Source organism: Porites lutea, chromosome 1 (assembly GCF_958299795.1).
Source record: "Porites lutea chromosome 1, jaPorLute2.1, whole genome shotgun sequence".
NCBI classification, from domain to species: domain Eukaryota; kingdom Metazoa; phylum Cnidaria; class Anthozoa; order Scleractinia; family Poritidae; genus Porites; species Porites lutea.
This window is the reverse complement of record NC_133201.1, coordinates 54391654-54405648: the sequence shown is the minus strand read 5'-3', so window position 1 is coordinate 54405648 and position 13995 is coordinate 54391654. Positions and strand designations below refer to the sequence as shown.

General features: G+C 40.5%; 2 protein-coding genes across 2 annotated transcripts; one reads left to right on the top strand and one right to left on the bottom strand.

Annotated features, from left to right (window-relative positions):
* Nucleotides 1-3495: 3495 nt before the first annotated feature.
* Nucleotides 3496-7791, bottom strand: LOC140921739 (patched domain-containing protein 3-like). The gene is made up of 2 exons (XM_073371751.1): nucleotides 6235-7791; nucleotides 3496-5076 (listed from the first exon to the last, which is right to left on the bottom strand). Exons 1-2 carry the CDS (start codon nucleotides 7331-7333, stop codon nucleotides 4280-4282), a joined length of 1896 nt encoding a protein of 631 aa, XP_073227852.1. The 5' UTR covers nucleotides 7334-7791; the 3' UTR covers nucleotides 3496-4279.
* A 3969-nt stretch (nucleotides 7792-11760) lies between these two features.
* Nucleotides 11761-12676, top strand: LOC140932262 (5-hydroxytryptamine receptor 7-like). The gene has a single exon (XM_073381888.1). It carries the CDS (start codon nucleotides 11792-11794, stop codon nucleotides 12674-12676), a length of 885 nt encoding a protein of 294 aa, XP_073237989.1. The 5' UTR covers nucleotides 11761-11791.
* The last annotated feature ends 1319 nt before the right edge of the window (nucleotides 12677-13995 follow it).

Sequence of the window (13995 nt, the reverse complement as noted above, 5' to 3'; positions counted from 1 at the left end):
TTAAAATGACATTATTATTGCTTTTGAATAAATGAGAATCGTTCTTAGCAAGGGGGAATGAAAATTAAAGGGCAAGCAGGCAAAACTATTATCCATTTAATGATACAGAGATGAGATGGGAATTTTAAGAAGGGAAGACCTTTATTGCAGCTGGCTGTACACAAGGATAGCAGGACCTTGTGGTTTTTCGAATGAAAAGCGAGTTTGGGTAATGTATCTTACACTTAGTCTACTATTATCAGGACAAGGGTGAGGACTTGACGATCGCAGTTATCAATAATTTCGTCCTATATTACAGTGAATACATTAGAAACGTGATCGAAATATCTAGTGGGAGAGAATTTGTATTATTGTATTAATATTTATAAATGTTGCTAAACATTGTTTGCTTTGCATGAACCTCAGCTGTCTCATTCCCGTGGTTCCTAGGTCTCCTGGGCCCTTACGGCCAAGTGATCTAGCCTTAGAAAGTGCGACGCCAGGGCCCAGTTGTTCGAAGGCCGATTAGCGCTAACCCTACCCTGGGTTCCAGAGGCTTTTCATGCGCGGTTCCGGTTTCGGTTAAGGGCCAAGTCGCACTAGAGGACAAAACTGTTTATTTATGTCAAAAATCTGTCATCACAATCAAAAACCAAGTGCGACCGGTTTGTTCACCAATGGACAAAATTTGGTCGCGGACGGACAAACTTCAAAGATGCCGTCGACTACCTCTGGAGCAGGCCAAATTGAGACAAATCTTGGAAAACAATAGTGAGTGTGTTTTAATTCGGAAATGATTGGACAGGTGATACGTAGCAGAGTCTCTATGCTATAGACTTCGTTGTAAAATTAATCACGTTTTCATTTCGCAACAACATGGATCCCGGCGCGGGCGACCAATTTTTTCCGTACGAATATCCACAATAATTCTACCAGGATGGATCTATACTTTGCCAGGCCCTTACATGTTTAATGATCGAGGAAATCCCAGCCCATCTCCGACCGCGAGTACTGACTCGTTGCCAGTATCCCTCCAGTTCAGCGAAGATAGCTTAATGCCGGCATCAACCCCATCTTCTTAGCCCCGTACATCTTCGTCAGCCGAGAACAAGAAGGCTCAGGACAGATGGAGTGAAGAAGAGGAGAAGCTTTTAGTTCAAGTGTGGGCTGAAAAGCATGATCAGTTAGAAAGCCGAGAATCACAAGGCGCTCACAGCATGGTGTTGTGTTTTGTTCACAAATTTTGTTCCTAAGTGCGATTGTAGCTTTCCGGACAATTTTTTTGTCACAGGCCGATTTCAAGTCGGATTTGTCCAGAACAAATCTGAAATTGCCCTCTAGTGCGACTTGGCCCTAAGTCATAGCAATAGGTAGGCCTACACGACTTTTACCTCATGCCAAAATGCTGCTTATTCCAATGAAGTTGTTTTTATCTGCTGGGTAGATTATGCTCTGGAAGGTTCCGCATTTTACTGAGCAAATGTGGTTTTAGCCGCATAATTCACACTGAGAGGTCATGACATATATATCGATTGACTGTAGTTATTGTTTTCTGGTCGGCAGGATTTGCCCTCTGATGCAAGCGCATTTTCTTTGACCTCTTTTGAAGCGTAAAGCTTTTTTATTACGGCTGAATAAGGGAACTAAGCGCGTAAGTCACGTAAGTCACTATCCGTGATAATTTAACATTCTGCAAAGAAAACTAGTAAAACTGACGAGCTGGGCCCAGCGTGATACAGCATTGCAGAAAAACATTACACTCACGGACTAAAGAAAATCGCTTAGATCAGATCTAGAGGGCACTTTGGAGAAAATTGGAACCCTTATTCAGCCGAGGGCAAATCCTGCCGACCAGAAAACAATAACCACAGTCAATCGATATATATGTCATGACCTCTCAGTGTGAAACATGCGGCTAAAACCACATTTGCTCAGTAAAATGCAGAACCCTCCAGAGCATAATCTACCCAGCAGATAAAAACAACTTCATTGGAGTAAGCAGCATTTTGGCATGAGGTAAAAGTCGTGTAGGCCTACCACCCCCTTTTATTGCTACACCTTTAGAGTGATGTAGCCTTACAATTTTTTCACTAGTTTTGTTCCTTATGGACCAAAGAACAATGTTATTGTCTAACATGTGGATAATACTCTTACATTGGATGTCAGTGTATCACCTAAAATGTGCAAAATTTGCCGGTGCAGATACCTTAAGGTGTTGTGTCAGCCAGCAGTCGATCGACGAATCTCCTGGTAACACGCGAGAAAAAAACCTCTGATACCCAGGGTACGGTAACCCTGGGTTAAATTCTTATCCGGGTTTCTTTCTTTCTCTCTCTCTCTCTCTCTCTCTCTCTCTCTCTCTCTCTCTCTCTCTCTCTCTCTCTCTCTCTCTCTCTCTCTCTCTCTCTCTCTCTCTTTTTTCATCTAATTATCAAACGGTGGACAAAAAGAATTACACTGAATTTTCTTTTTATGCTTTCATGTTTGAATTCAAATATTTCCCTAACCCTGGGTTACCTTAACTTACTAGCTTTGAACAACCCAGCCCAGAACAACTGTTACTGACACCAGGACACGATGCTGTTAAATTTCAAAATATATTGAGTCGCATGTAAAGAATGGAACGAAGGTACATTTGGAGAGACAAATTAACGGTTATAACACTATAGATCCTATTGCTGGTTTTCACTGTCACGCCATCGAAAAAACTGTTCAATAGATGATGTCCAGAATGTTGGAAATGATAGACGGTACATTAGCAAAGATCCTCGCCAAGAATTCAGGTCGGTGTAATTTTTCGCATATGCGTGATGTTGGGAGAAATATTACCTGGATTTTTAAAGCTCTGTATGGAGACGCCATGTTGGTGCCCATCTGGATGGGCACCGACGGAAACATCTGTTATCGAATTTTGCTAAAAAAGCGTGAATTCATCCCTTGAAAAACTAAAAACCATTAAAGTAATACTTTTCCTAATACAAGGCTATCTAGGCCGCCACGTAAATGACGCGTCACACAAAAGGTTAGAAATTAATTCAAGCGTACTCTATCACAAAAGGAAGAACCCTTCCGAAATGAGAATTTGTAAAAAAAAAAAGAGCTCCTAGCTTCTCTAATACTTCACAAAAGTAAAAACCTCAGGAGGATGGATAATTTCCGCTTTATTTTTTCCATATCTTGTGACGTCATGAGAGAACCCAGAATAAACTATACCACTAGCTTCGCAATGGCAAAGAGTCATCATCACGTCGATTGCAAGCAATGTATTTTCTTTTCCCCTACTCCCGTTTAATTCAATACATTTCAGTTACGAGACCCCTAAATCAAAAGCATTCACCACCTTAGTTCGTTCTAATTAGCTCTTGGAAAATCGAAAAAAAACAGCATTTTCGAATTCGCAGTCCAAGCGCCCCCCACATTCCCTGGCTCACCATGCATTAAATTTAGTTTTTTTGAAGCTTATTTTAACGACCCGGAGAGAGAACGCGAAGACCGTGTTTTTCATTAATTTTGCTTTATTTAGTTTAATTCAAAGTCTTTCCATGTAAATCACAAGTTGCTAAAAATTCTTAGTTTTCAGCAACCACCACGACGAAAGAGATCTGAACAATGTATTAGTTGTAACTATCGAGTCCGATCTAAGGTTCTTGTATTTACAAGTGACGTTTATGAGACTGGCCGTTTCATCGGAACGCTACGATTGCGATTGTTTCGCGTGGCAATCGTAACGGAAACCAGGCTAATTGAATATTCCATCAAAAGTTACTGCTGTCAATGAGTAACAGCGATCTTGCAAGTAAAGGCAATGTTGCACGGGACAATCCGCCCCACAATATTCAGCGCAACACATCGCTGAAAACATTGCTGCTGTGTTACTTGGAACTGCCACAACATTGTTCCAGCATTGTTGCCATATTAAAAAATCGTTGTTGCATATCGACTCTACTACTAGGTGCACTACAAGGTGCGGTAAACGCTGAATTACAAGCGTGAAGCTGTCATGTAGTTATTAGGCTTAATTTACAAAGTAATTATATGATCTAGCTTGTTGAGAAACATAACTAGGAAAAGTTGCGAAATAATTTCGCAACGGCTACGTGGTACTGACTTCGACCAGTTGAAGAGAAGCTGACTTAGCCATAGTATCCTGTGTTTGTAATTTAATTCACAGGGACTCCACCAAAAGACTGATGCTACCCATAATTCATTTCCATATTATTTATATTATATTATATAATATCTATGTTTGTATGTTTATACGAGAGCACTATTCACACTAGTTCTAAGCCGGGCTACTAATCTAAAATTTTGTTGAGTCATCCGATGCAATGTTTTGCTCATTTAACGTAAGGGGAGTATCTTGTTCGGCATAACTCTTCGAATTTGAATTTCCGCCCTCTTCTTGTCCATGTTCCCTTGCTTGCGTTGTAAGGAAAAGCTCTCTTTCACTTTCTTCAGCGTTGGATTTCTGTGGAACCTCTGTAGGATCGTTACTCTCAACTTCAATGTCCTCCTTTTCCATGTCGTTTACTTCATTGTGGACATCACTCTCATTGTTTTCTTGGTGTGCCTGCTTAACTACAACGGTTCTGTCTAAAGGCCAAGATTGGTCATTCAGTTCAAAACCCTCATTCGATGAGGCACTCCTCAAATCACCCTCTGTGGTCGCCTTTATGGCCCCTTCATCCCCACCGTGTTGTTCGTTCATCACATAATCAGTGGCATCGTCTTTAGATCGGTAGTAATCATCAGTGCTTTCGTTCAAAGGCCGCTGCTCGTGCAGTTCAAAGCCCTCATTCGAAGAGGCACTTCTCAAATCACCATCTGTACTCACTTTTTCATTTCTTCCTTTGCCGTCGTGTTGTAATCTATCAACGACACCGTCATTTTCAGAATGGTACTCGTCGCTCACGTGAACAGCCGAGATAGGCTTCGTTATAGCAGGTTTCCAGTCGAATAAAGAGAGATATACTGGTAGTATGCACAGTCCGTGAAGAAGGCCGAACACGACGATACCAAGGAACATTTTAAAAAATATCCGGAAAATCTCGGAAGCGGCAAAGGCCAGAACTACCATGCCAAGAAAAGTACTAAAACCTGAAAGGAATTAGAATGAATGATTAAAAAAATGATGAATGAATAATACCATGAGTAAAATGATGAATGAAAAGAATGAATGAATGGACGAACGAACGAAAGAATGAATGAATGGATGGATGGATGGATGGATGGATGGATGGATGGATGCCCGAATGAATGAATGAAATGAAGAATGAAGGACATGAAGAGAACGAAATGATAATGGGTAAGATCAGCCAAGAGCCTAGCAAGAGTTTGTGAACACGGTTAATTTCGCTCATGTAAAAAGAAATCTAAAAGTATACTTCAGTCTAAAACACAGTCTAAGTATTGGACGGACGTTCCGGGTAATGGGCCCTTGATAAATAATAAAGCGAAAAGAATTCAGCTAGTATCCTTTAGTCACTGGTGATATTGTCTCCTTATTAAAATTATTTCAATTTTTAAAACTGCGCATAGAAATTCTGCTGTCAAAGCTGACTATTTTCACAAAGTAGTGCACGATTTTGGCAAAAAGGTATCACGCCGAAATCCATCCAGGGATCCGGGGAGAAAGTTTGACAACGGGGACTACCGGCTAAATGCCAAGTGCGCCAGTCGAAAACTTTCCGTCCAAGTTGCATTTTGCTTGGCTAAGACAGAAATTAAAAAAAGGAAAAATGTTTTAGGTATTCCTGCATGAATGCATGTGGAATATCAAAATCCTAAACACCCAACCCTACACTGACTACACACAAAGGAAAACAAGAAAAATTTTGTTTTTTTCGAAGCAAGAGCCGGTTCCCCTACAAGCACTCAAGCCCTTTCCCCTTTCGGCACGCGCGTACTGGCGACTTTCTCGCTTAATCAACATGCAAGCCTGTACAAACTAAGTTCGAAATCTGGGCCAAGAGAAAAACACGTTAGAAAAGGGGACGCTATTTAGCGTTTAGCATAGGAATGCCTGCTCCGCAATCTACACTTATTCTCGTCTTTTCATCAAGAAGGATTCGTAACTTTGATGACAACCCACGGTTTGACAGAACCCATTTCATTCTTTTACCATAATGCAGAAAAGAAAAAGCTAGTAGATTAGGACTTTTTTATTCATGAACAACGCCTATCCTCTGGGGAAAAAGGAGGAAAAAATGAGGACAAAACGGTTGTTCTCTATTAACTTATCTTGAATAAACTCACCTCCCATCAAAACGCTGGCGCCAAGCGTGCTCAGAGCTTCGACAACACGTTCATTAGCTGTGTCCTTGTCTGACATCACGTAAGCATGCGCAATATGAGCGCTGTAGTCAACCGTGAATCCTATAGCCATGACAAGATTGATCATGGATACAGAGTTCAGAGATACGCCCCAGATCACCATCAATCCAAACAGCTCACATATCAGGGCAGCAAAGTTTAGCACCACTAGGAGCGTAACAGTACAGTCCACTAGAAAGGGGCTTGTAACAATCAGTACAGCTAAGGCCGCGATTAAAAGGTTCCTTACGGTTTCCCTTGACGTGATTGCGTACTGCTCAAAGAAAATGAAGGGTCGAGCGATGGGGAATGCTGCAAGGTTTTTCAATGTACCTGTTTGGAGATCTTCTCGAAGCGTTAGCATGGCATTCTTCTGAAAAGAAGAACTGGTCGAGGTTTTCATGAAACCCATAATTCGAGAGACTTCGACACTTTTATTGTCTAAGGAAAACTTCACGTCTTGTTTAAAATTTGAATACATATTAAGAAACGACAACAACTCCGGCGTAAAGTTCGACCCGAGAATATTTTTATTGGTGTGCTGGGCATACTGGGAAAACACTTCAATCCAGGACAAAGTTCTGTTTTCATAATACTTGTTAGAGGTCACAATTTTGGACAGACTTCTCAATTCTTCCTGGACAGATCTATTTCCATAATCGATATTTCCAGTTTCGACAACACTCACAGGAATGGACAGCTCAAAGTACTCTTCTTGAGTAGATAAAAATTTCTTGAGGTAAGAATCATCCTTGGCCAATATTCTTCTGTCAAAACTTTCATCCACCTTTGTAACACCATATTTCCCGGCCGCTAGAAAGCACCAGGAGAAGATTATCACAAAGACTTTGACCACGGATAAGGTAAGAAATCGGGCCCAGGCTTCCATAAGCTTGTTAGAGGTTTGAAGACGAGGCTCGTCCCAGGCCGGGGCGTTTTCCCTTGGTGGTGGGGCGCGGCAGAACGGTAAACAGTCCCTTCGACCTGCTTTAATCCTTTTTACGTCGTATGACATGATGGCCACAAAATATGTGACAATCATTAAGTATGAAAAGGTCACAGTTAAGGCAGCATACACGCAAAAATACCTAAAAAATAAGCAAACAAGAGGTCTTAATGAGCCATTTGCCTTGTCCTTCTTATAGTAAATGCCTCTAGGGTAAACACAATATATGATACATCATGTTTCACCAAAAAGACTTGTTTTCAAATCTGCATTTGTAGAATTTCTTCGTTTTGAATTCAGAGGAATTTGATTCCGAACTTTCATGTATAAGGACTAAGAGCGCAGTGCCGACCAACATCAGGTGTTTGTTGCTTTTCTACTTAGCCACTTCAAATCTCTGGGAGTAGTGCATGGCAATCACTGCGAGATCAGAGAATCGCTCTTCAGACAATGTTGATCTAGAGCAAGGCTTTACAGCCGGCGGCTTGCAGGGAGAAAACTCTGCCCATGCAGAATCTTAAACAATTCCCACAATCCATAAACACTACCCAGAACCCCCAAAACACGCCCCAGTGAATCCAAATCATGTCTCAGAATCCAAATTCTGGGGTGTTTTTTTGATTCTGTGAAAGGTTTTTGGATTCTAGGAAGTGTTTGAGATTCTGGAAAGTGTTTTGTCCCTACGAGCCACCGCGGGTCTTGACTTGTTTCATCAGTATTAAACGACCATTCAACTTTTGGGTGGTGGGCATTCTGGCCGCCATCCTCGATTTTACCAAGAATTAGAAATCGGGTTATGAGAAATAGTAATTTTTCGTGCTTAACACATAAATAATCACTTTGCATCATTTTAGCCACAAAATTTACTTTTATTGTGAAAAGAAGTAAAAAAAACATGTATTTTCACTCAAAAATGGCTTGAACACCCGCTACTGATGACGTCATATCTCGTACCTATAGAAACTGGCCATCACTAAACCGGTCTGAAAACGCGCGCGAGGGATAAACGGACAGCTGCTGAAAACGTCAGGTACTGATGTTTTATCATCTAGGAAAAACTCAGAAAAACCTCAGAGGGTTAACACTGGTTTAATATAATTCGGAATTTGTAGCGTATAAATTGCTGTTCTTTTACGACAAGTGTACAAAGTAGAATTGAGTAACTTTTTTTGCTCCCAATGCGCCTCCGCCCCCTAAGTAGTTTTGACACTCATGCAAGATGGCAGCCCGTAACACAAAGCGCTCGATCTCGATGATCTTACGGGAAAATAGAGGACTGTGAACAGTCTAGTTTCTTAGATAATAGGAGTATATAGAGTTTGTACTATTAAAAATTTGAGCCAAATGATCTGGTACAATGTGATTTTTCAGTGTATACATTATTGTGGCTAATTGCCTTGTCCTTCGTATCTTAAGATTATCGCACCCAAGTTCATCCAGTTTCTCAACTGATCGTCTATCGTAACTAGAGGAGGTCACCACTCTGGCAGCTCTGTTTTGGAGGGTCTGGAGTCTGTTACGCATCCCTTCCCCACAGCTCCCCCACACTCTACTACAATAATCAAAATACGGTAGTACAATGGAGTTCAACTCGTACAGAGATCTTAGCCCCAAGCAAATCTACAGGATTCATGAAAATGAAAAGAAGCGAAAATACAATTCTCTCGTCACAGAAATAGAGCAAGGCACATTCACCCCACTGGTATTTACAACGACGGGAGGGATGGCTGACTAATGCCTGAGATACCACTTAAGATTAGCCGAGCTAGCGCTATTATATGCACAAAAGCACGAGAGCTACGCCACAACAATTTCATGGGTCAGGGCGAAAGTGTCCTTTGCAGTTTTGCGGAGCGCGCTCCTATGCCTAATTATAAGGGGATCGAGAACCTCCGAGAAGGAGGAACTTAGATGTTAAGGACAGGGATCTAGAAATAGAGAAGGGTCAAGCAGGACTTCCCTAGACTTAACAGTTATAAATGGTTTATTAATTGTCTTTATTTTATTTTATTTTCTTTAAACATTTGAAAGAAACGTTTAAATTTTAGAGGCTGACAGTTTTTTATTGAAATGAAATGTTCGAATTTTAAATCGACAGGAATTGTAAATAGTGTTTTGAACGAATAGTTTTTTTCTTTTTTTTCAAGCGAATTAATTGTAAATGTTATTTCTGACGAATGAGCCCGCGAAGAAGACAGAAATAAATATTTTGACGGCACGAGATACAACAGGGCCTGGGTACTAGGCCGGGTGCACCATGGGTAGCCATATCGGGGGTATATAAGAATGCGTATATCACGTGTACGTCATCTAGGCTTACGAACCACCCTCTCTTTGGTTTTTCTTTATTTTTGTTTTATTTATTTTTAGGAGCATCATATTCTCGATGACATTGTAAAGTCCCGTAGGAAGGGCTTTGAGCTTGAGCCTTGGTTCCTACCCAGATTTCCTGCCCGCATTTTTTCCCTTCGGGGTTTTTTTGGGCAGGTTTTTTCTGGCCTCCGTCTGACCGCATTTACTTCAGTTTGTAAGCGGTAGCTCAGCTCTGCTAGTTTTCAGTTTTTTCCCGTTTCTTATTTTATGTACTTGTACAGTTATCTCAGTTTTTGCACCTGCTCCTTTACTTGATATATTTAGTTTCTATGTATAGAAACTAGGTCAGCTGTCCAGGAACCGCTCTTTAGGAGGCGACATAAGTCTCGTTTGATGCAGTTAGGTTGCAGGCAATGTTACAGACTTCTAGCCAGGGTCGTTATCCATTTGTTTACTTTCAATGTCCTGCCCTAGCCTTTTATGGCAGCCTTACTGGTTATTGGGCTACGTGCCTTGTTGGGTACATTAGTGGAGATAATTCCCAGTTTTCCTGGCACTCAGCCTCTGAGCTCCTGAAGTGTTCCCGGTCCCAGTTATCCGTTGATCAGAGTTTTATTAAATTTCCCCAGCCTAACTGGCAGCCTAACTGGCACTAAGCCTGCGTGCTTCTTTGGGGGACTCAGGTCGAGATCGACCAGTTGTAGCAAATCTCTCTTTTGCTTAGCCTCTGTGCTCCTGCCGTGTTCCCTGTGCCAGTTATGTGTTGTCAGAGTTTTACTTATTAGTTTCCCCAGCCTAACTGGCACTAAGCCTGCGTGCTTATTTGGGGGATTTAGGTCGAGATCGACCAGTTATAGCAGTTTTTCTTTTTGCTTAGCCTCTGTGCTCCTACAGTTTTCCCTGTGCCAGCTATATGTTGTCAGAGTTTTATTAATTAGTTTCCCCAGAATAACTGGCAGCCTAACTAGCACTAAGCCTGCGTGCTTAACTGGGTGAACTGCCAACGTGTAATATCCTCTATTTAAAAATTTATATATTTCATGTAGACCATGATTCATTTGTTGCTCTAGGAGGTACTCATAAGAATGTGCAACATCTTCATACATCGGCACTTTAGAGTAGAGGTTACAAGATGGAAGACCATTTATATAAACAATAAATATTAAGATAGCGGACCATCTCACACAGAGTTTGCATGTTTTGGTGTCAAAGAAACTACTCGGGTGAGATCGGCAAATAATAAGTACTAAAACGCTGGTTAACAAACCCAAACGGGAACTTAAACTGACTAATGAACCAAGGCCCAGCTCTAACACTCACGACCACTTGTGAAAAACTCTCACCTGACAAGGACAAGCGAAGAATATACCAAAAATGGAATTATAATTAAAATAATGTACATTCGTGATCTAGCATAAATTCAAGCACTAGTAAAAAAATAAGACCACAACAGGAAACTGTCCTAGACCCACCGTAATGAAACCAACCCCACGATTAACTGAAGATGAGACAGATCTTAAAAATAACCTTCACAACAAAGTTGTTTATGGTATGCACCTGTTCCAGGCAGCTTAATCAGTAATTAAATGCCTTATATCCCTTTAAGTCGATGGTTAACTTTTGCATTGAGCACGGCAACGAGTTCAAAATAACCGTAAAGGCATAGCAAAACATAGCACAAAAGAAAGAACTCAAATATTTTCAGTGGTCTCTTTCTAAAAATATATGAAATATGAAAATACAATATATTTTAAATTGACTGGGCAGGCAATTTTTAATGATGTCTACAACATATAAAAGAATTTTGCGCCGACTTTTTGTTATCAGAAATTCGTCGCACGGTGAGTTAATTGTTACAAAAGCTGAGAAACCTTATAACAAAATGCAAAGAAATACATGTTTAGACCGGTTTTAATAATATTCTTACGCAAAAAGGAAAAGTTTGCTTTTCTTTTAATGACAGGTGCTGAATATTTCAGAGGATTTCCCATCCGTTAAGTTTATGCTTCCTTTAATAAGAACATCAATGTTTGAAATTACACCGTTTTTAATTAGTTTGCTTTATTGGTAGAAAGGCCTGTCGCTCTTCGTTCAACATTCTGTGACTATCTATCATGTCCATTAGTTTATACTAAACAGGTGTTTAAGATCAAAAAATAATTTTTAATCTCAAAGACACAGGAAAGTTTTATCGATCAAACCGATACCAAACAGCGTATTTTCAAAGTTAAAGTACTGAAAATGGAGTTATGGTTTTGGATCCTTGGTTGGATTCTGTCTATCCTGACGATAGCTGGAAATGGTTTCATTGTTTTCCTTGTGTGCAAAAAAAGGCAGCTCCGCACCAAAACCAACGCCTTCATTGTCTCACTTGCAGTGGCTGATTTCTGTGTTGGAGTGAGCGTCGTTCCTTCCTTCTTCATTTGCGACATTACAGGAGGCTGCGATTGGCCTACAGGAAACCGTCCTTTATGGACATTTGGTATAAGATGGTTGTTTGGTTACGCATCTGTGATGAATTTGTGCAGTTTAGTACTCGAACGCTACATCGCCATCGTGAAACCTTTAAAATATCTAACTGCTATGACCAGATGTCGAGTTGTTAAAATGATAATCTTTTCGTGGACAATCCCTATAATTTTTGTAGTAGGTCTGCTATTAATTTTGTCAAGAATTTCAGCTATGTTTTTTGTAAGTATTTTTGCTATTTTGGTAGAGTTTTTCTCATGTTCTATATTAATTTTCTGCACCGCTTCGATAATACGTGTTGTTTATAAGCAAGATAGAGCAGCACCTAGCTTAGGAAAAGTGAGACGATTTAGCCAACATCGTGACAAGTCTGCGATTGTAATGATGACAATTGTTGTAGGCTTGTTTCTTATTTGTTACGGCGTATATTTTCGCTGTAGTTTTGCAGTACTTTTTCTTAACATAACCTGTAATGATTTCAGTTATAAAATACCTCTGTTCATTTTAAACTCTGCCATCAACCCTTGGGCGTATGCTCTCTTCAAGAGGGACATAAAGGCGATGATCAAAAGACTGATCTGTAGGGCAACGTCCAGTCACAGTGCAATGCCTTTTATTTTAGCCAAACGTTCTGCCGTAGGAAGTAGGACTTTCTAAAATACGTCCGCTTCGCTCATATGAAGCCACTGTGAGTTAAAATGACATTATTATTGCTTTTGAATAAATGAGAATTGTTCTTAGCAAGGGGGAATGAAAATTAAAGGGCAAGCAGGCAAAACTATTATCCATTTAATGATACAGAGATGAGATGGGAAGTTTAAGAAGGGAAGACCTTTATTGCAGCTGGCTGTACACAAGGATAGCAGGACCTTGCGGTTTTTCGAATGAAAAGCGAGTTTGGGAAATGTATCTTACACTTAGTCTACTATTATCAGGACAAGGGTGAGGACTTGAAGATCGCAGTTATCAATAATTTCGTCCTATATTACAGTGAATACATTAGAAACGTGATCGAAATATCTAGTGGGAGAGAATTTGTATTATTGTATTAATATTTATAAATGTTGCCAAACATTGTTTGCTTTGCATGAACTTCAGTTGTATCATTCCCGTGGTTCCTAGGTCTCCTGGGCCCTTACGGCCAAGTGATCTAGCCTTAGAAAGTGCGACGCCAGGGCCCAGTTGTTCGAAGGCCGATTAGCGCTAACCCTACCCTGGGTTCCAGAGGCTTTTCATGCGCGGTTCCGGTTTCGGTTAAGTCTTAAGGTGTTGTGTTAGCCAGCAGCCGATCGACGAATCTGCTGGTAACACGCGAGAAAAAAACCTCTGATACCCAGGGTACGATAACCCTGGGTTAAATTCTTATCCGGGTTTCTTTCTCTCTCTCTCTCTCTATCTCTCTCTCTCTCTCTCTCTCTCTCTCTCTCTCTCTCTCTCTCTCTTTTTTCATCTAACTATCAAACGGTGGACAAAAAGAATTACACTGAATTTTCTTTTTATGCTTTCATGTTTGAATTCAAATATTTCCCTAACCCTGGGTTACCTTAACTTACTAGCTTTGAACAACCCAGCCCAGAACAACTGTTAGTGACACCAGGACAACATTGCTGTTAAATTTCAAAATATATTGAGTCGCATGTAAAGAATGGAACGAAGGTACACTTGGAGAGACAAATTAACGGTTATAACACCACAGATCCTATTGCTGGTTTTCACTGTCACGCCATCGAAAAAACTGTTCAATAGATGATGTCCAGAATGTTGGAAATGATAGACGGTACATTAGCAAAGATCCTCGCCAAGATTCAGGTCGGTGTAATTTTTCGCATATGCGTGATGTTGGGAGAAATATTACCTGGATTTTTAAAGCTCTGTATGGAGACGCCATGTTGGTGCCCATCTGGATGGGCACCAACAGAAACATCTGTTATCGAATTTTGCTAAAAAATCGTGAATTCATCCCTTAAAAAACTAGA